The 23493-nt window shown below is 37.4% G+C and overlaps 1 protein-coding gene across 1 annotated transcript; it reads left to right on the top strand.

The window, feature by feature from the left end:
- Positions 1-9742: 9742 nt before the first annotated feature.
- gpn1 (GPN-loop GTPase 1) lies at positions 9743-22452 on the top strand. The gene is made up of 14 exons (XM_084393103.1): positions 9743-9941; positions 10146-10239; positions 11099-11138; positions 11858-11924; positions 12025-12062; positions 12160-12238; positions 12323-12417; positions 13463-13508; positions 13904-14050; positions 15856-15938; positions 20437-20476; positions 20689-20779; positions 21615-21719; positions 21825-22452. The coding sequence occupies exons 1-14, from the start codon at positions 9756-9758 to the stop codon at positions 21914-21916; spliced, it is 1203 nt and encodes a 400-aa protein (XP_084249229.1). The 5' UTR covers positions 9743-9755; the 3' UTR covers positions 21917-22452.
- The last annotated feature ends 1041 nt before the right edge of the window (positions 22453-23493 follow it).

Genomic DNA, 23493 nt, shown 5'->3' on the forward strand with positions numbered 1-23493 from the left:
TTTTTCTCTAACTAAGGGGAAAACAGACTTAAATGCTTTAAAAAACGATCACAATAAAAAGTAAAGAAAAAAAAAATCAAGATTCGTAATATTCTTGTAACGATATGGGTCTGTAGCACGCTCGACGATAGAGTCCAGCAAACAACGTTTTTTTTTTTTCAGAATAATAAACACTTAAAAATGCATAGAACTGAAACGACACGGAACAATGATCTGAATGAAATGAGGGATTAAATACAGAGAGTAATCAACGGAAAGCAGAACAGGAGCGTAAATTAAAGCAGAACTCGGCAACTCTAGCGAACTCTAGTCACTTCTTCGCTGATTTTCCCTTTTGTTGTCGCATGTTTTCCCCACGAGCTCCCCCTACAGCTGTGGGGCGTATATTTCACAACACTGTCGTAAAAAACTCACTTGCGGCGGCCTCCTCCCCCTCTCTACCGCTGCTCATGTGCGTTTTGTTATGATCGGAGCAAGCCAACTGTATCGTGTGGAGCTGTGTCTACCGAGGTGGGTAATACATCATACACATTATCATAGAACATTGACATGACGTAAAGCAATTCGTGTTTCGCGCTCGTTCTCGTTCTCGCTTCTCACGAGACTTCCAATTTCTATCTTGCCGGGACGGTAGTCCCCAAGTTGCAAGGTTGGTTTTCCGCCTGGGAACGCTGGGGGGAGCAGGGAAAGTCACCAATATCACCAGAACAGGTTGTTTAACCATCCAAATGATTTCTAGACAGTTTTATTAAGTTAAAAAAGTTACCAAGTTCTGCTTTAATAACCAAGGAAACTAGTTAGGAAACCAGAACACAGGCAAAACGGGAACATGTTACTGACTGAAAACGAAACCAAACACAGTGAAACTAAACAATTGAATATAACCCTGACAATTCTAAAGGTTTTACATACCTGGGGAACTATCACCTTCTATCAAAAACTGTCACCTTCACCAACAGTAAAATACATTTCTGACATATGTCCTAGTGCACTGTAAGGAACAGACTGAAGTTTTAGTTTTTAAATGTTTCTAACTTGGACTAAATGGACATTAAACCCTCACAGAATTTTTCAACTGTTGAATTTTTAGTTTTTGGCTGACCTATGCCTTTAAGAGCCATAAGTCTTAAATAACTAAACACAAAGTCTTATCGCCATATCTGATGGTAGAATAAAAAAACATGACTGAATCTGAACCACCTTTAAGGGAGTTCCGTGATGTCAGATATGTTTTGGGCTAAGATAATTACATTTTATGGATCAGGGTCTGGTGTAAAAGTGAGAAAAGCTTTGGAAAGACATTTATGTGCAGGTTAGGTTATAATCAAAATTTCCCGCCCTTCCAAGCTCAGACAACGAGATCCGAGAAACCCTGAAAATGAGGAAAATCTTCGTCAAAACATTTCAATTTAACGCTAAACATACTCCATTTGGGAAAAGACTTGTAGAGCAAAGTGAGGTGAGTGTCTTGTTTTTCTTTCACTAAGCTGTGAAGAAAGTCCCTCTCTAGCAGCTGTGAGGAAATTCCCTGGTAATAACAAAAAGTCCTCGTGTATGAAGTTTGCATCATTACTCCACAGCTCTGCCTCAACATCTGTTTTGATATCTTGAGTGCTTCCTGTCTGTCATTGTGCAAAACGTGAAGAGGTTGTGAGGGTGCAGTCATAGAGGGTCATGTTGAAAAGCATGTAGCTTCTCTAAACATGGCTTTCCTATCTGAGCATCACATGTGGGCGGTAGTTTCAATGAAAACCACTTGTAAATATCCTGTTTGATTAAAGGTTAACTGTGTGAAGCGAAGGAATTATGGTTTCGTATCCTGTGCAGGAGTTTTAAAATCACGCTACGTGGTGAAACAGACAAGCGCTACAGTGAGAATACAAGAGCAGCAATAAATGTGTCATCATTACAGTCTTTTTTTCTTGGAGCCGTTTCCGATTAAAATGCTTACTGCTAAACAAAACCGCTGAGTCAGCTAGAAAGAGATCTGGCACATGCAGACTGCGGTTCTTTCATTGTACAAGGGGATGTTGTAAGCTAGCAGTCGCATTTCATAGTGACAAAACAACCGTTCACTGACCACCACTATCAAGCTCCAAATAGGACACCACAAAAGCAATTTAAAAGTATAGTCTATGCTAACTAAGCATCAAGCAACTAAGTCGTCTGAACCTATTTGATACCTTTGTGTGAGGAACAAAAAAACTAAACTGAAGAGTGTGCACTGAATATCTTCTGTGTGCGCTTTAAGCGTTCAAGTTTCATTCTTTATTCGGCATATTCATACCATGTCATGTTTAGCTATGACAACAAATGCTTTTTGGTGTCATTGATGATTTTTTTTAAAAGTGCCCCTATTATGCTATTTTAAGGGTTCCTAATTTTGTTTTGGACCACCTTTCCACCTCTCTGAGAGCCAACTCTGCTCTGATTGGTCAGATGGCCCAGTCTGTCGTGATTGGTCTACCGCTTACAGCGCGTGTCAGAAGTGAAATACCCATTACCATATCAGAATCCAAACAAAATGAGTGCACACTATACACAAAACAAGGGTTGCTATGAAGACGAATGCATTATATAAGGTGCAGGGCCTAACTATATGCAATGATCGCATATTTCTTTTCATTGCAGTTCTATTACCATATCTGAATACGCAGTTATACAAACAGTAACAACGGCGTCTGCTTTTACCGTATCAGTTCCTGTGCGACATGTCGACAACACGACTCAAACTCTTCCAGGCCTCAGCTACAACTAGAGTATTTGAGGTCAGGTCAAAGTGGACATTGTTCGCAGGCAGCCAATGAAGACCGTATATAGCCTGGCATTATGCAAATTTGTTACATTGTTACGTTTGTATGTAACAGAAGGTGAGACTGGAATTTCTGAAATTCTTTCTTTTAGGAGACAATAACTTCATTTGTTGTGCACTTTGACCTTTGCAAGAACTTCTCCATTCACAAACAACTATATTTATATATTATAAAATATATTATAATGGGGCACTTTAATCTAAAGTACATTTCAGAGCTTCGATGAAGGGAAATCAGATTTAGAACATCAATTTTAGTAATGTTTTCCTTGGAGCACCTCGTAGTAAAATCATCCGCTGAATTAAGACAAAGACATGTAATGCTCCCAGATCCATTAGTGTAACGACAAAAAATGTAACAGCTGCTCTGAAATGTGAAAACAACATTTTAGAAAAACAAATGGAGCAGGTTTCTCATGAATCTGACACCTACTGTTCCATGGACGAGTGCCTCCCGCAATCGAGAGGAAATTACGTGTTTACATGTAAGGATATGCAACCATAGGGGGAGTCCAGTATCAAATGGCACCTCTTAAGGAAGCAATTAGACATATTTTATGCTGTGATTTCTCAAAACTCTCAAGGTCAAACAAAACGAGTGCACACTATACACAAAACAAAAGGGTTGCTATGAAGACGAATGCATTATATAAGGTGCAGGGCCTAACTATATGCAATGATCGCATATTTCTTTTCATTGCAGTTCTATTACAGTTGCATTTGGCTGTTTGCCTACAATGACTTCAGTGCTTCCATCATATCTGGGAAAGTTTGGAAACCCCTGTCTCAGACATAAGTATGAACTTGTTTCAATACAGCATATTTGAGGTTATAATAATTGGTGTTTTTTGTGCCTTCTTTTGGTATCGCCCCTCTGACATCATTATTGAACGATACCCAGTGGGGGAACAATTCGCAAATCACAACACAGATATTGATGTCCCTGAATGTACTCATATGCTGAACTCATATAAACTAGTAGGAAGAAACCACCTAAAAACCTAAAAAAGGTGTTTTCTATGGATTTTTGGCTGTTACTCTCTGTCTAGATCCAAACTAATCCACCTTCAAGTCTTTATAATAATCTGGGTTTCTTGATATGACCCTTTCCTCAGTATAAATGAACAGGCGTTTTTTTAAATACATATCTAATGTAGTTCTCTCACAACAAAAACATGGGATTTGTGCCTCGAATACTCTTTAAGTCATGGGACACCAAACTGTACTGTATCCTTGGAAAGTGCAAAATATTCTCCGAAATCAAGTCTTATAAGCTAAAAGTGAATGCAATTTAACTTGTTTTAAAGTGCACCTATTATGCTATTTTAAAGGTTCCTAATTTTGTTTTGGAGATTTCCTCCTACAGTCAGTTTACTTGTATCCAAGGTCATAAAACACCTTAATTTGTCTCATAATATACATTGCAGCACCACTTCTTTTCTCACAGTGTCAGAAACGGTTCGATAAAGGATCCAGTCTCTCTAAACTCCTTTCCGAGAGCCAACTCTGCTCTGATTGGTCAGATGGCCCAATCTGTGTTGTGATTGGTCTGCTGCTTACAGTGCATGTCAAACACTAAACGTTCATTACCATATCTGAATTTCACATCTGGAGCACTTTCTCAGCGCTTGTATACACAGTTAAATAAACAGTAACGATGGCGTCGGTTTTTCCGTATCAATACAAGTCCGAGTCCTCACGCTTTAGAAGTTCATGCAAAGTGAATTTGCTTTCGCAGCGCAGAAAACAGCGTCTTCTCAACATGTCGACAACACAAACCAAACTCTTCCAACCCTCAGCTTTTACAATTACAGTGTTTGAGGGTCAAAGTAGACAATATTATTGTCTCCTAAGAGTAAGAATCGATTCTGACCTGCCTGAAACGAGTCAACAGTAATTCAGTCATACTTCCTGCATGAACCTATGTAGCAAATTTGCATTATTTCAGCCTATATGGTCTTCATTGGCTGCCTGAGACCAATATTTATTGTGCACTTTGATCTTTAAAACTTTACAGATCTTTTACATTCAAAAACAGCCATATTACACACTACATGAAAGGAAATATCTAAAAAAAAGATTAATGGGGCACTTTAAGGATATTTAAATATTTTTACTGGCAAACAAGAAAAATAACACAGGTTATGAAAATCATATTGCAATATGCTTGAGTCTGTGACACGTTTTTACATTTAGCGAACTCGTGTTGATATACGTCTGTTGTCTTTTTAGGGTCTTTGATCACAGTTTAAAGGTCACCGGCAGAAGCTTTTAATTTTCCCTTAGATTCTTCGCTAGACAACAAAATCTGATTAAACCGACAAGACCTTTGAGCACTGAGAAGAATTCCTTAGAGGCTATAATTCTAAGATCAAACAGACACTGACATAACCTAAATGGGGTTTAAGTTCACGACCTGTAACCACAGTGTCAACCCAGCACGAGTGCCATGCCAGCCACAAACCCATCTCAGCATCTAAGTCAAGATTTATTGCTTATGCTTAGGGTTACAGGGTTTTTTCAAACCACATTTCATCGGTGCTACAAATAATAATGAGATTTGCAATAGCAATTATCACTATTTCTCACACTCATGTTGCGCATAAATGAAACAAATATCAGGTCACGTAACATTTTCCATGTCTATATGCAGCAGACTCGAATGAAATAGATAGACAAGCAACAAAGGAATAAAACATTCAGTATCAGATTCACTCGAGAGGGATCTTCTTCCCACTCCAGATTGCTCATAATGAATCTAAACCACAAGCCCAATTTCATTTTCCATTACTCAGAGCATTACGGAAGAGGCTGGAGACCAGGGGGGGTCTCTGAACGGAGCCATCCGTATCTGTCAGTCTGTAATCGTGCACATCTGCAAAGCACATCTGGAGTGCAAATCATCTTTTAAACAAAGCCACTGATGCATTACCTGCAAAAAAAAAAAAAAAAAAAAACGTTAATTTATTGTATTTATGATTTTCAGGTGTGTTTAGATAGGATCTTTCAACACTATCAATACTGAATGCAATGTGGATCAGGTTTGTGTGCAAGGGAAAGGAAATTGATTTCAGTGTGTTTTTCAAACAAATTAAAGATGCACTCTCTAAAACAACAAACCAAATTTGCTATCAACAAAACATGATGATGGTTAAAACAAAAAGAAAACAATTCACTAATTAGCTAAAAAAATAAACTTCATTCAAGATATAGCACAAAATTGGCCTGAAACTATTTATTAAAAAAAATATATATATATACATACTGTAAATATATATATATACCAGTAAATGGTCAGTGAAAGGTGCTTTACCTTCAGAAAATGTTGATCGTCAACCTCAGGAAGACAAAACTAAATATTATATAAAATATAAAATACAGAATATATATATGTATATATATATACAGTGGGTACGGAAAGTATTCAGACCCCCTTACATTTTTCACTCTTTGTTATATTGCAGCCATTTGCTAAAATAATTTAAGTTCATTTTTTTTCCTCATTATTGAACACACAGCACCCCACATTGACAGAAAAACACAGAATTGTTGACATTTTTGCACATTTATTAAAAAAGAAAAACTGAAATATCACATGGTTCTAAGTATTCAGACCCTTTGCTGTGACACTCATATATTTAACTCAGGTGCTGTCCATTTCCTTGAGATGGTTCTACACCTTCATTTGAGTCCAGCTGTGTTTGATTATACTGATTGGACTTGATTAGGAAAGCCACACACCTGTCTATATAAGACCTTACAGCTCACAGTGCATGTCAGAGCAAATGAGAATCATGAGGTCAAAGGAACTGCCTGAAGAGCTCAGAGACAGAATTGTGGCAAGGCACAGATCTAGCCAAGGTTACAAAAAAAATTCTGCTGCACTTAAGGTTCCTAAGAGCACAGTGGCCTCCATAATCCTTAAATGGAAGACGTTTGGGACGACCAGAACCCTTCCTAGAGCTGGCCGTCCGGCCAAACTGAGCTATCGGGGGAGAAGAGCCTTGGTGAGAGAGGTAAAGAAGAACCCAAAGATCACTGTGGCTGAGCTCCAGAGATGCAGAAAGTTGGGAGAAAGTTGTAGTAAGTCAACCATCACTGCAGCCATCCACCAGTCGGGGCTTTATGGTAGAGTGGCCCGACGGAAGCCTCTCCTCAGTGCAAGACACATGAAAGCACACCTGAAGGACTCCAAGATGGTGATAAATAAGATTCTCTGGTCTGATGAGACCAAGATAGAACTTTTTGGCCTTAATTCTAAGCGGTATGTGTGGAGAAAACCAGGCACTGCTCATCACCTGTCCAATACAGTCTCAACAGTGAAGCATGGTGGTGGCAGCATCATGCTGTGGGGGTGTTTTTCAGCTGCAGGGACAAGACGACTGGTTGCAATCGAGGGAAAGATGAATGCGGCCAAGTACAGGGATATCCTGGACGAAAACCTTCTCCAGAGTGCTCTGGACCTCAGACTGGGCCGAAGGTTCACCTTCCAACAAGACAATGACCCTAAGCACACAGCTAAAATAACGCAGGAGTGGCTTCACAACAACTCCGTAACTGTTCTTGAATGGCCCAGCCAGAGCCCTGACTTAAACCCAATTGAGCATCTCTGGAGAGACCTGAAAATGGCTGTCCACCAACGTTTACCATCCAACCTGACCGAGGATGAGAGGAACTGCAAGGAGGAATGGCAGAGGATACCCAAATCCAGGTGTGAAAAACTTGTTGCATCTTTCCCAAAAAGACTCATGGCTGTATTAGATCAAAAGGGTGCTTCTACTAAATACTGAGCAAAGGGTCTGAATACTTAGGACCATGTGATATTTCAGTTTTTCTTTTTTAATAAATGTGCAAAAATGTCAACAATTCTGTGTTTTTCTGTCAATATGGGGTGCTGTGTGTACAATGAGGAAAAAAAAAGAAGAACTTAAATGATTTTAGCAAATGGCTGCAATATAACAAAGAGTGAAAAATTTAAGGGGGTCTGAATACTTTCCGTACCCACTGTATATATATATATATATATAGCCTATATAAAGTGGTGGAATATTGTGAAATAAATAAATGGTAACACTTTACAATAAGGTTCTAATTGTTAATATTAGTTAACTGCATTTACTAATGCATTATTACAATCAAAAGTTGTATCTGTTAATATTATTTGATGGATTTGATCTAACATGAACAAACAATGAATAGTTGTAGTTTTAATAATTAATGTTAACATGTTAAATATAGCTCATTGTTAGCTAATACTTTAACTAACTTTAACAGGACCTTATTGTAAAAATGTTACCAACTTAATAATACACTAGAATGAGTAAAAGGTTTTCAAATTTAGCATTTAGCATCATTCAGTGATGGATATTTATATATTTTACTGGAAAACAAAAAAAACATTGTATTGGTTTTTATTAAAGGTAACATTATATTGCATGGACAATGTCCTTTATCTGAACTCCATGAACAATGAACAATGAAAAATGATAACTGTAGATACTGCGCAAAAAACACATGGTTATTTATGAAGAGAGAAAACAATCCCACAGATAATGGCAGGTCATGTTCTTGACATTTCACTGGAATACTGAATGTTGGCCAAAAGGTTCATCAGAGTTCTCAACATGAGACCCAGTAACAACGATTATGAGCCGGCACTCTTGAAAGGTGAGATCAGTAAACAACAATAAATCTGTCATCAGAATCACCATGGAAAGACTACTGAGGAAGCCGCTGAAATGTGAGCAAAGTTTGTCCGTCAATAGTTGTTAAAGAGAATGTCAAAAGTTCGAAACACTGGAATATTTTTCTGTCTTTTACTTACAGTACTTCTGATTGGTTGGGTATTAGTTGATCTAAAACTGTAACATCAACAAGCATACACCTAGAATATCAGGCAAGCTTACACAGAGCCACCAGCCATGACACCTTCATGTAAAGAAACTGCTCACACAATTGAATGATACACATAGACTGTGTTAACCTGGCTCCCCACAGCTCTGTTCTTATTGAGGAATGTCTAGTATAAACCAACCGAAGGCCCTGAACGCTAGCTAGCACTAGCTGTTTGTGTTAATGCAGCACTGACATGAGAAAGAGCAGAGCCGTATGGAAAAAACACAAGAGTCCATGTTTGTGTTGATATAGACATATAAAGGCTATTTTTGGCATATACAAACGGTGGCAGCAAATCTGACTCAGGTCTCTCAGCTAATAACAAAAGCAGTAATAGGGATAATGCGGAAAAAAACCCGGAAAAAAACGCATATGACACGTTTATGGAAATAATACTTGGTAGGTGGATCTTGCAACGAAATGTTTGGGCTCATATTTCACCCCCAAATCGAAGTAGAAACAAACATTCAAATTCACGACTATTAAGTACACTCTTATTATTGTAATGTAAAAACTTTTTTTTTTTTTTTTTTTTAATGGAAAAGATTTTGTCCGGACATTTTTAAATAGCCTAAAATTAACATACATTAAATGCTCACAGTTATTTACTTCCAATTGCATTTTTTCACATTGGGGATAGGAATGGTTTATTGCTACAATAAAGATAAAATAGAGACTAATTTAAGAAATATTTAATGGACAATTAGATATTTGATGTGGTTTATTGTTCTGAAAATAAATAAATAAATACTAATGGTGTGAATAATAGTAACGATTAATACTAATTATTATAATTAAGTAGCCTAATTTAGCTAAATAATAATAATTTCTTTATTTTACAATGAAATGTGATCCAGACATTTTTATTATTCACCCATTTAACTATTTTAATGTCTCAGTCACTAATCCTATTCTCAGTCAGTCACATTTTATCAAATCTTATGGACTCCTGCCATCTAGTGGTCATCATAGGTAATAGCGACAGGATGTTTTTCGTCATTTTACGCCAGTAGACATTACTTTACGGTAAGTGTCCAGTAGCAGCAGCATGGCGACTGCAGCAGCAGACAGCGGAGATGGACCTTCGTATGAAAGTGATGATAAATGTAAAGAAGATCGAGATGATAAACCGGCACCGAGCCAGAGTTCATCTAATGAACAGAATACAGAAACGAAACCGGTGTGTCTCATAGTTCTAGGCATGGCAGGGTCAGGAAAAACTACTTTTGTGCAGGTAAGACTGACTTGTGACACATCAGTAAAATGATAAGTAAATTATATAATTATGTAACATTTATTTGGTTCATTTAAGATTAGTATTATGTGTGATAAGTCTGAATTAACCTGAATAAATCTGGTAAACATTAACTTGAATCAATTTAAGATGGATATCATGAATTAATGAATACTAATGTCTATTTATATCTTGTTGTATCAGAGGCTCACAGCTTACCTGCACTCCAAGAAAACTCCTCCATATGTCATCAATCTCGATCCTGCTGTTCACGAGGTCCCTTTTCCAGCCAACATTGGTGCGTCACTGTTTCCCTGCCCCTATTATCCCAGTAAAACGGTGCTGGTTCTCGTACCGGAGCAGGTGCCGAGGGAACTTGTTCTCGGAACCGACCCGCGTTTTCAGAACCGAGCGGTGACGTAACTGACTACGTTAGTACACAACTTGCCTACGAATAAAAAGACCATTGCGGACGTTGTTTACGTGTTTAAAAACAAATGTAAAAATCTACAAATTTTTACAAACTAATTTAATTTCACAATTTTAATGATCTTACAACTTGCTTTTGCCTGTTTACACGTAATATGTGTGTTTATTTAGCACTATGAGAATAAAATAAAACATAACCTAAAAAAAAAATCGAATAAAATCTAAGTTATATCGTTAGCCTCATAGCATAATTGCCTAAGTCATATTTCAATGTTTTTGGAAAACAAGACAAGTTTTTCAGCAGTGGTAGGACAGTTAAGTTAGGCAGATATCACAATTTGGCCAAAAAATGACTTAGGCAATTATGCTATGAGGCTAACGATAGTTTTATAGGACTAACATATTCGATATTAGTGGATGTTAAATACGTTCTTAAAACTTGTACGACTCATAAACTCCAGGGTTAATTTATTTCAGTGCCTTTATGCCAGCACAAGCGGTGTTTGATGTAACTTAAAGAAGTTTTTCAAATTTATACAACATTTACTTCCTGATTTGCACTGGAACCAGCACCGTGTGATATGAAGCAGTGAAATTTCACTCAGGGTTATTTTACTGATTAAAACACTGGCCGCTATTGTTATGGATAAATAATCATGATTGGTTAGCAGCATCTTAATAATTACATTAATGTCAAAGATTAAGTCTGATTGTGCTTTTCCTTACAGATATCAGAGACACTGTCAATTACAAGGAAGTCATGAAACAGTATCCTTTCAGTGTGAAAATATGTGTCTTGCTGTCTACCATCATTATCGTGCATATTTTCACCAGGCATGGACTGTTATTTGGGGTGTTTTACTGAACCTTTAAACCTCATGATTGACTTTTACAACAGATTCAAACTTGTTCACACCTTGAAAACTTGAAATATCAGAGAAAAGGTTAGGCTTTGATTTCCAGGCCTGGAAAAGTTAGGTATATTAACATTTTCAAAGTGATTTCTTTTAGTATATAATGCAATTATATTCTGCTCTAAATTTGTATTTTAGCTAGACATTGCTCTTAAAGGGATAGTTCACCCAAAAATGAAAATTCTGTCATCATTTAATCACTCTCAAGGTTCTAAACCTGTATGAATTTCTTCTGCTGAACTCAAACACAGATATTGTAAAGAGTGTCGGTAACCAGACAGATGACGGTAGCCACTGACTTCCATAGTATTTTTTTCTCCCAAACTACGGAAGTCAGTGCGGCCCATCAACTGTTTGGTTACCGGTCTTCCTTTGTGTTCAGCAGAAGAAATTCATACAGGTTTGGAAAAACTTAAGGGTGAGAAAAAGATTTTTTGGGTGAACTGTCCCTTTAATCAGTGCATTCTCAGTGAATCACAAATGACTGGAAAAATCATAATTCCAAGGTCAAAAAGTGTAGTAGTATCCATAGTTTAATTTCATCTGAGTGGATTGTCTTTGACTCTAATACAGATATGGTTTAGGTCCGAATGGAGGAATCGTCACATCTCTGAATCTGTTTGCAACGCGGTTTGATCAGGTAGAGCTGAATTTCAAGGATCCAATAGATGTCACTGTTTTACACTTTCACTTCCACATTCTTCTGTTCTAATTTACCATTTCTGTGTGCCCTCTGTTAGGTCATGAAGTTTATTGAGAAAAAACAAAGTAATCACCAGTAAGTTTGTGTTCAGTACTCTAGATGTGATGATATCTGTGTCTTTTTCTCAGTGCTACTATTGCATGTGTGAGTCATTTTGTGTGTGTGTATGCAGGTATGTTTTGATTGACACTCCTGGACAAATAGAGGTGTTCACATGGTCGGCATCTGGAACTATTATAACTGAAACACTGGTACTTCACTGTCTTTCACGCTTAGTCATGATATTGCATTTGTATTTGGACATTTTGAATATAAACACAAGGTTTCTTTTCTAGGCCTCTTCTTTTCCCTGTGTGATTATTTACGTGTTGGACACGTCTCGAAGTGTGAATCCGGTCACCTTCATGTCCAACATGTTGTACGCCTGCAGGTCAGCAGCTCAGACTTATTTAATATATATTGATTATGCAATATCTATGGAAGCTTGTTTCCACCACTGAATAAAAATAAATAAAATGTAATTGCGAGTTTATATCTCACAATTCAGAGTTCATATCTAAACTCGGAATTGTGAGATATAAACTCACAATTGCGAGAAATCAGATTTGTAAGACATAAACTCGCAGTCAAAATTGTGAGATGAAAAAGTTGTAATTAACTTTTTCTTTTTCTTATTTTGTGGCAGAAACAAGCTTCAATAAATAACTCAAGTTCAGAGCGCAGTGTACTTGCTGAGTTCTCAAGGTGCGTTCCATTCGACAGGGTCCATACGCAGTGTTCACTGCTCGCCTACTCCCTGAGCACGGTATATCAGTTGAAGTGGACTTCACTGACAATAACCGCTCATTTGAAACGCCCTGCAAACGTCATCAAAGAAAGTCAACGACGGGGTCCCGCAGATTATGATATAACATAAATATATATAGGACTACATTCATATTTAAATTTTTATTATTATATTATATATTTACAATTATATTGCACTATTTTACAACTACCTAAAATAAAATCACTTTACTTCACAAACTAGCTAAGCTGGCTGCATTCACTGAGGTAAATTATAATCATCAAAAATAGTATATGTAATATTCACAACAATAACCGTTAAAAATACTGTCATTTAACAATGGCGAAATGTATGAATACTTACACACACGTTAGTTCTGACCGTTCTGACTGGTGATGACGTGGTGCGCGAAATGACAGTTGGGTGATCATCGCTCTCCACTTCCTGTGAAGTGATGTATCGATGTTCCCTTATTCCCTATGCCGTGCGCAGTGCCCTTCGAACTGAACATGTTCGCTCCCTTCGGATTGGAATCTCACTTAAGATGGCGGAATACCCTGTGAAGTGCACTTCGCAGTCCACTTATGGTCAAATGGAACGCACCTTCAGTGTTATATTCACATTATGCATCATGAAAGTGATGTCATGATTTCAGTAGATCTTACAGAAATGTCTTGTTTTCCTCCAGCATTCTCTACAAGACCAAGCTACCATTCATAGTTGCCATGAACAAGGTAAGAAAATGCTGTCATCCTAATCTTCAGTGGTCAGTCAATAGGGATATTTAACTGCAAATACTGATATCTAGAAGGACGACAATATGTATACATTGTTTTATGCATTCAAGCGAATTTGATGCATGTAGTGTTTCTTAAATAAATTCAAGTTATTTTATTAATATTAATTATATCATTTTAAATGTATAATATGAATTAATATGTAAATAAATATTAACATATATTTATTTTTTACATTTAAATAAAGTTGTTAATATTAATGGTACTATTTATATTAGTAAATAGATTTAAAATGAATAAATTCACTGTTCAAAAAATTATTGTTGGATATCACAATCTCGTCCATCAGCATATTCAGTGTAAGTGTTTGTTTTTTTCTGCACCTTTATCAGACTGACATCATTGATCACAGTTTTGCGGTGGAGTGGATGCAGGACTTTGAGGTGTTCCAGGACGCTTTGAATCAGGAGACGTCTTACGTCAGTAACCTGACCCGCTCTATGAGTCTCGTCCTGGATGAGTTCTACACCAACCTGAGGGTGAGTTTAAAGCCACGGTCCAGTTAGCTGCCACCAACTCACACGCATTCAGCACAATTGACACTTTTCACATGCTCTCACGTATGAAGGTTAATAGTAGCAAAACTCGAGAGCATGTAGATGTGAATTTGAGAACTTGTACAACAAATATTCGTACTTGTTCGCTAAAATTTAGGAGGCGCAAAGGAGTCGTTTTATTGGTTGGCGCCTAGCCAATGAAATGGGACATATTTTGTACGCAATGATGTCACAAAACCTGCGAACGTTCTGAACGTGGCTTAATGCATTAAATTAGACAGTGATATTAAAAGAAATACATGGTATTATCAAACTCTGTAAACACCATACTAATAATACATACCTATGTACAGAAAAGCAGATGAGCCCAGAATATGAAAGCAACACGTTTAATTACATGTTAAGCATTTTCAAGCGAGAGGAGTATTTTGCCAAATATGTGGACTATATTACATATTTATTATATTTTTTACTTATATCATTAAAATATTATAACGTTATTAAGTTGAGTTGTTGTTTTTAACCTTTCATAATAATACCAGCTGAAAGGGCTATCTGTATGTTTACAGCATTAGGTGAGTTGTTTTTTTCTTGAGAATACTGTACCTAATATTTATCCAAATGAATCGCTATTGAATCAAGATCGGAATTAAATCACAAAAATTTAATTGAATTGAAATCGTGAAATTTGTGTCAAGCAATAATAAAAACATTAGCCTACCAGTCATTATACCATATAAACATTGTAAAATACTGTTACTAAACCTAATAAAATTCTGTTGAGTTACCAAATGTTTTGACAATCCCAATACAATCCCAATCCCATTTTTTTTTTACACCCCTTGAGTAGTTAGGGTTACGTGTTTGTTCACGCAGTAAAATGTGATTGTAATTTTAACTGTATAAGACTGTAAAGATGATACTGTAAAAACCTGTTAATTGGTTGATGCTAAGGCTATGTTCAACTTGTCAGTGCAAATCTGATTATTTGTGTATCCGGTTGGAATCTGATCTATTCAGATCCGATTTGCGTGTCCATGCCACTCTTTCGTTTTCCGGAATATCTGCATTGGTTTCTATGGCTATGCATTGCGTTAGTCGTTATATTCCAAAAACAACAACAACCACCGCAACATAGAGGGGTTTGCAATACAGATGTTGTCTTATTTACAACATGACAATGTGTAGCTGCCGCGCTGGACATCTGTAGGCTATTTGAGTGGCATGTGCCACTGAATGTTTTGTAATGCCAGTGCTATTGTATGTTGTTTATCATGAAAAGTTTCAAACTGCCCATTCTAGGAAAGACATGAAATGAAATATATCACGGCTCACTACAAATAACACATTAACAGTCACATCCGTTACTGTAAACCTTTATCTTTGCATGATGCTGCACCGACGCACGTCTGTAGGTGTCAGTATAAGTAAGTGTACATGGCCAGCGCAAGATTCTCATCTGTGGATTTAATATTTCAAGTTTAAAATGTTGTTCTTGTTTTTTGTAAATTAGTTTTAAATTCTAAAATGTACAGGTTGTTCTGTAAAAACAAATTTTTAGTTTTTCTGTAAAATCGACAGGTAGTATGAGCCATGCTAATGGTGAAGCTTACCTTGGCTAGAACCATCAATAAAAAAAGCAAGACATGAATGCAGATTTATGGCTTTCTCTGTGTCTGAAATGTATTGTTGGGCTTTAAGGTGACAGTTGCAATCACTCTTTTGTGACTTTAGTTTTTTCCTCTCAGTCCAGTGCTTATGCAGGAACGTTTCTTTGTGTCCTGTAGGTTGTTGGTGTGTCTGCAGTGACAGGTTCTGGGCTTGATGAACTATTCGTACAGGTTGCAGATGCTGCTAAAGAGTACGAAACGTACGTATCCCAACACTCTATGATTCATAATTCATAATTCAACACACATAATTCATAATTATGGTATAATTATGAAATTGAAGACTATAGAACTTCAATGGCTTTAGTTTGTCTACCAGTGTTGTTATCGTGTTCAATTGTTCTATTGAACTATCTATTAAAGGGATAGTTCACCCAAAAATGAAAATTAGCCCATGATTTACTCACCCTCAAGTCATCCTAGGTGTATATGACAATCTTCTTTCAGACGAATACAATCAGAGTTATATTAATTGTACAACTGTATACAGAAACATAAAATAAAAAATATAATGCCAAAGCCCAGAAACATCTTAAGCTGGATTTGATATAATGGTCAAAAGTTAAAGACACATTTTAAATAGCAAAAAAAAAGCATATTATGCCAGAGAGATGGAGAAAATAACGTGACTGAAGTAGCTGTGCAGGTTTTCAGTATTAAAAGGGAGTCCATCAGCCATTTCGTTTTAATGTTAATTATGATGCTTATGTTGTTTAGGACAATGTAATAATAATAATAATAATTCATTACATTTATATAGCGCTTTTCTCAGCACTCAGAGCGCTTTACATAGAAGGGGGAATCTCCTCAACCACCACCAATGTGCAGCATCCACCTGGATGATGCGACGGCAGCCATATTGCGCCAGAACGCCCTCCACACGCCAGCTTACTGGTGGAGAGGAGACAGAGTAATGAAGTCAATGAGTATATATGTTAGGGCTGTCACTTTACGTTCGAAAATCGATTGCACAATCGATCGAACCAACCAACACAAGTTTCGAAAACAAAAATAGGGAATCGATTTTAACGGTCTTTTCTCGGAGCGCGTCCATCTCGTCACGATACGCCCGCAGCGAACGTGCGTCACACAGCAACTGCAGGCTCTGACAAACACATAAAATTAGGGCTGCAACGATTCATTGAGTTACTCGATTTACTCGATTACAAAAATTCCTCGAGGCAAAAACTCTGCCTCGAAGCTTCGTTAAATTCCTATGACGCGCACTATACGCGCAGGGATCTGATTTCACACGGACCGTTGTTCAGTGTTCAGGAAGCACAATAGCGCGTGATACATTTTGAATTTAGTTGGCGCGATGGCGGAGAGTAAAGATGTCCATAAAGTTTGGGATCGCTTCCTTCCAGCGTCGCTGAAACAAGGTAACGATTCTGTCCCCCGCATTTTTTTGACCCAGCGCCAATATTTCCGCCCGTGCCGAAGCCTATACATTGATGTTCGCTGATTTTAATCCCATACTGTATTTGTAGTGATATCGTGATGCGGTTTGACTAGATATGATGTTTAGCTTTGATGTTTTAAAGTAGTAAATGTATTCATGTTCAACTGCAAGAGAGTATAGCCTAAAAAAGAACCCCTTCACACACACACACACGCACCCTCGTCTCTCTCACGCGCCAGTCAGACCAATTGCGGCAATGCATCACATATGCTTAAACTTGTATTTAGCCACGCAACAATAATTTCAGCATGCATTCACTGTATACACCGGGACGTGATGGAGGAACAAATATTGCATTGCAGTCTTTGCGAGACCTTGTTTGTCACGTCTGCCAAATAGTTACAGACAACAACAAAAAATGAAACTCCCCAGCCTGCTTCTCCAAATCCACTCGTACTTTTGGGGAAGACATAATCGGCTACACCAAAGTAATTGAGCATAGAACATTTTCAATTAACAAAAAAATATAATGCTACAAAACGTGCTAATATACTTCAACTAGCCTAAGTGAGAAACAAAATGCTGTTCTTTTTAACATATTTGCAATAAAACATTCGCTTTTTTAAAGCTACACTTATTTTTTTTATAAATTGTATACATTGTGTACCTGTTTGGCTTGATATTTTATATTCATTTAATCTATTTTTGTTCTCCGCTGGGTAATTTGCAGAAGGTGCAATCCTCTTTTTGTAATGTTGTATTAAGAAGACAAAACTAAGGCCAAATGGCCTTTACTATTTAAGTTTGTATTCATAGTTTTACATGTTATACATGTTTTACAGTATAAAGTTGACTTAACTGTATTGTTATATAATTGTTGGCACTGGCACTAATAAACACTAAATGGGTAAAAAGTACAATAAATAGGCTTAGTTTTGGAGCCAAATGTTGGAGTTGGAATAAATAGCTCTGTTTTTTTTTTGTTTTTTTTTGAGAAATAAAAGCCAAATGCTTGATTATTTTACAGCCACATCATTTTCGTTATGCATTATTTGTTTTGGTTGTTTAAAAACACACAAATTTTTTTATCCGATTACTCGATTAATCGATCGATAAAGTGCTAGATTAATCGATTACAAAAAGAATCGATAGCTGCAGCCCTACATAAAATGTGAATTCTGCCGGTATTCAGACAGTCTCATGCATACAGATACAGATTCGAGCTACATTCTACAATCTCCTACGTAGGCGAAATTTGTTTGACGTTTCTAATCGTAAACACAGCCATGTTGAAGCCTGCAGTAATGTTTTTCATTGATGTTATGGCAGTCCACTCTGCTTATTGTTTTTCGAGAATGTTGCACTCTTGTTTGTCATTGTGCACAAAACTTCACGCCAATAAATCATCAGAAATATTGCTGACTTGTGTGCGTCTTAAGGGCCCTCTTTACGTTCGTCCTAATGCCTGTTAGTTGTCCGTGGATTTGCCTATATTTGCCGTTTAAAATGCAAACGTCTTTAGACATTTTACAATCGATTCAATGAACACTTATGTCTCAAAAATCAAACTTGATTTTTTCACAAAAGTGACAGCCCTAATACACTCACCTAAAGGATTATTAGGAACACCTGTTCAATTTCTCATTAATGCAATTATCTAATCAACCAATCACATGGCAGTTGCTTCAATGCATTTAGGGGTGTGGTCCTGGTCAAGACAATCTCCTGAACTCCAAACTGAATGTCAGAATGGGAAAGAAAGGTGATTTAAGCTATTTTGAGCGTGGCATGGTTGTTGGTGCCAGACGGGCCGGTCTGAGTATTTCACAATCTGCTCAGTTACTGGGATTTTCACGCACAACCATTTCTAGGGTTTACAAAGAATGGTGTGAAAAGGGAAAAACATCCAGTATGCAGCAGTCCTGTGGGCGAAAATGCCTTGTTGATGCTAGAGGTCAGAGGAGAATGGGCCGACTGATTCAAGCTGATAGAAGAGCAACTTTGACTGAAATAACCACTTGTTACAACCGAGGTATGCAGCAAAGCATTTGTGAAGCCACAACACGCACAACCTTGAGGCGGATGGGCTACAACAGCAGAAGACCCCACCGGGTACCACTCATCTCCACTACAAATAGGAAAAAGAGGCTACAATTTGCACGAGCTCACCAAAATTGGACAGTTGAAGACTGGAAAAATGTTGCCTGGTCTGATAAATCTCGATTTCTGTTGAGACATTCAGGTCTCAGTCAGAAAGTGACAGAAAGGTAGAGTCAGAATTTGGCGTAAACAGAATGAGAACATGGATCCATCATGGCTTGTTACCACTGTGCAGGCTGGTGGTGGTGGTGTAATGGTGTGGGGGATGTTTTCTTGGCACACTTTAGGCCCCTTAGTGCCAATTGGGCATCGTTTAAATGCCACGGCCTACCTGAGCATTGTTTCTGACCATGTCCATCCCTTTATGACCACCATGTACCCATCCTCTGATGGCTACTTCCAGCAGGATAATGCACCATGTCACAAAGCTTGAATCATTTCAAATTGGTTTCTTGAACATGACAATGAGTTCACTGTACTAAAATGGCCCCCACAATCACCAGATCTCAACCCAATAGAGCATCTTTGGGATGTGGTGGAACGGGAGCTTCGTGCCCTGGATGTGCATCCCACAAATCTCCATCAACTGCAAGATGCTATCCTATCAATATGGGCCAACATTTCTAAAGAATGCTTTCAGCACCTTGTTGAATCAATGCCACGTAGAATTAAGGCAGTTCTGAAGGCGAAATGGGGTCAAACACAGTATTAGTATGGTGTTCCTAATAATCCTTTAGGTGAGTGTATATGTTGATGATTAGGAGGCCATGATGGACAGGGGCCACTGGGCCAATTTGGCCAGGATGCCGGAGTTACACCCCTACTCTTTTGAAAGACATCCTAGGATTTTTTGTGACCACAGACACAAATTTTTTTTACGTCTCATCCGAAGGATGGTGCTTTTTGACAGTATAGTGTCCCCATCACTACACTGGGGTGTTAGGACCCACATAGACCACAGGGTGAACACCCCTACAGGCCTCACTAACACCTCTTCCAGCAGCAAGCTAGTTTTCTCAGGAGGTCTCCCATTCAGGTACTAAACAGGCTCAGCCCTGCTTAGCTTCAGTGGGCAACCAGCCTTGGGCTACAGGGTGATATGGCTGCTGGCAATATATATAGGCAATATAGATAAACGTTAAAAGATAAATGAATGCTTTTCTACAAACAGTTGATATGTTTTACTGTCTTTACAGCGAGTATCGCCCTGAATATGAACGTCTGCACAGAGAGCTGGTGAGTAACCGCTGGTGTGGGCTGATGTACTAGTCATGAATCAACTGGTCATGTCTTGCAAAGATCCTTCTGTCACTGATTAAACAACATATTTTTGTTGCTTGTTATTTTTTTATTTATTTTTATTTTTCATTTGAACGGCAAATAAAAATTGCACTAGCATGAGAAAAGGTCAAGTCTGACTGTTATTAATTCTTTCATCTCATGCACAGTCTGAAGCTCAGAGTCAGAAACAACAGGAGCAGTTGGACCGCCTTCGGAAAGACATTGGAGCAGTTCCCATGGAAACTGCAGCTCCTACCGGTACATTCATTCAGAACGGTCACGTCTGTTCATTCAAAAATAAATATATTTGAAAGTCATTAATCAACTTTGAACTCTTCATATATAATGAACGATCTGATCTTTTGATGAGAATAAAACAATTACTGTGCCCTGAATAGTGGTCTATGTAAGAAATATGTCTTTTAAATAAGTTTCGAAAAGAGTGGGAGGTACAGTAAGATGTGTGGGAACACTACTGTTTGGGGTCAGTAACTTTTTTTAATGTTTTTGAAAGAAGTCTCTTATGCTCACCAAAAATAGAGCAAAAAGAGTACTATGGTGAAATATTATTAAAATCTAAAGTAATTTTTTAACATATTTTAAAAATTTAATTTGTTCCTGTGATCAAAGCTGCATTTTCAGCATCATTACTCCAGTCTCCAGTGTCACATGATCCTTCAGAAATCATTTAAACATGATGATTTGCTGCTGTTTTATGGTTGAAAACAATGCAACATAATATTTTTGTGGAAACTTTTTTTTTTCAGGATTCTTTGAATAGAAAGTTCAAAAGAGCAGCATTTATTTGAAATGGAAATCAATTGTAACATTAAATTGTAAATGTCTTCACTATGACTTTTGATCATTTAAATATAATGCATCATTTAAATGCATCCTTTGCTGATTAAAAGAAAAATATATTACTGGCTCCAAAACATTTGACCGATAGTGTGTTTTTGACATGAATTGCTTTGTTTTTTTAATTTAAATTTTACAGATATCATTTGTCTGCATTCAGCTGGACTTGGAGGGTGATCCTTCATTAGCTTTGTTTAAAAAAATATGTATATGCCTTGGTTATCTTTTTATTTAGAAGCCCCAGATCTTGGTGGGCCCAGTGACCTCATCTTTAACCGAGGCAACCCAGATGAAGCTGAGGAAGACACAGACAGCGATACTGATGATATCGATCACACAGGTGAGAAGGATGCTTCAAATGGCCCTTAAAGAACCATAATCACCATCCCACTCTGTAACACCCTTGTTTATGATGTCACTTTTTCCCCATTGATTCTTTTAACAGTCACAGAAGAAAGTAAAGAGGCCGGTGCTTTCGGGAACTTTCTGAAGGAGAGAAGAGAAGTAGTGCAGGTGCGCAACAGGGAGTCAAAGTGAGGGCAGGAAATGTATGTATAGTGTTCGGTCACACATTCGAGTTTGACCCCTGAACTTTGACGTATCCACTTTCTTAACTTTGGAAGACTCCAAAATCGATTTCTGCGGCTAATATGGACCGTTTTCAATGAATCTGCTACGGTTGTAGCTGCCTGCACGTCCTGCTGCCACATCAACAAAGCCTGCGCTGAGATTTCAGAATTGCAAATGAGTAAATTTGTATTAGAACGTAATAACTGTTGCATCGTGGACAGGTCAAGAACTGCATTAGTTCAAAACCAAACATCAGCATATTTTGTCTTGTGTCTCCAATGAGCATGTTATTGCACAAAGAAAATAATGTGTGGATTTTCTTTTGCATAATATATTTATGTACATTCTACAATTTTATTTTTCTGTTAATAAAAACTCTGTTTTCATAACAACCTGGAATAGAAGCCGAAAATCTGAAGTTTCTCTTTTAAGGAATGGACTCCTATACCTATAAAGTTTCTATTATGGTAAATAAAATATTTTTTTACATACAGTATACAAAATCGGCCTCGCTTGAAACTTTCTGCTTCGTCTTTTCATAATGCTGTTTGAAGAAGCGTGGAGCGTGTTCATGTGCTGAGATGGTAGGTGGGCAGAAGTGGTTTTGCAGCCATATGGCAGAGGGATCCAGTGGGTGTAGTGAGACTGTGGGATTCAAAATCATGCCTTCAGCCGCTCCGTTTCATGAATTATGTTTCTACAACCTTCACATGTGTGAAATACCACGCTGCAAGACCTTCAGCTTTCAGTCTAGTTGAATGTGAGCATTGGATATATCATTGAGATTCACCTTTTGGAGGAAGCGACTCAAACATTTATTTCCTGTACTTTCACAGTATAGGTGCTTGAATGACTTGTATTTATTAATTTTCATACTGAAATTGCATGCAGCTGTTGAATTTGTTAAGCACTTGCTTTAAATGTGTTTAGATGGATGTAATCAAAAATGTTATGCATTTTTATTGTCTATCTAAATGCATTTAAGCAAATTTTAAAGTTTTGTGGATTTGAATTGCATATACAATTTCCATCTATTTGGATTACACGGTTTTAACATAAACTGATGCGTTTTTGTCAGTCATGCATAAAAAAAAAAAAAAATCATGGCACAGTTTAACTATTTGCATCTATTTTATTTTATGTAAATAATCATTTTCAAAATGCATTTATTCAAATTGCTTAGAATCTTTATATTGTGAAAATTGGATGATTTATTTAAAACGCATTGTTTATTCGTGCTATTACAGAAATCTTACGTTTCTTACCAGTTTCATTTATATACGACTGACAAATATGCAGCACTTAAGCTTGTTAGTTTGTGATGGATGGGTAGGTAGGTGGGAGGATGGATCGGTGGATTGATTGATGGATGGATGGGGGGTTGGATGGATGGGTAGGTAGGTGGAAGGTGGGTGGATGGATGGATGGATGGATGCACAGGTAGGTGGATGGATGGAAGCAAGGATCACTCTACAGACACTGTATGCACAGAATCCAAAATTGATGTTAGCTCACATTGGTTTACATTTCCATTACATTCAAGT

Source organism: Rutilus rutilus (assembly GCF_951802725.1).
Source record: "Rutilus rutilus genome assembly, chromosome: 21".
Taxonomy (NCBI): Eukaryota; Metazoa; Chordata; class Actinopteri; order Cypriniformes; family Leuciscidae; genus Rutilus; species Rutilus rutilus.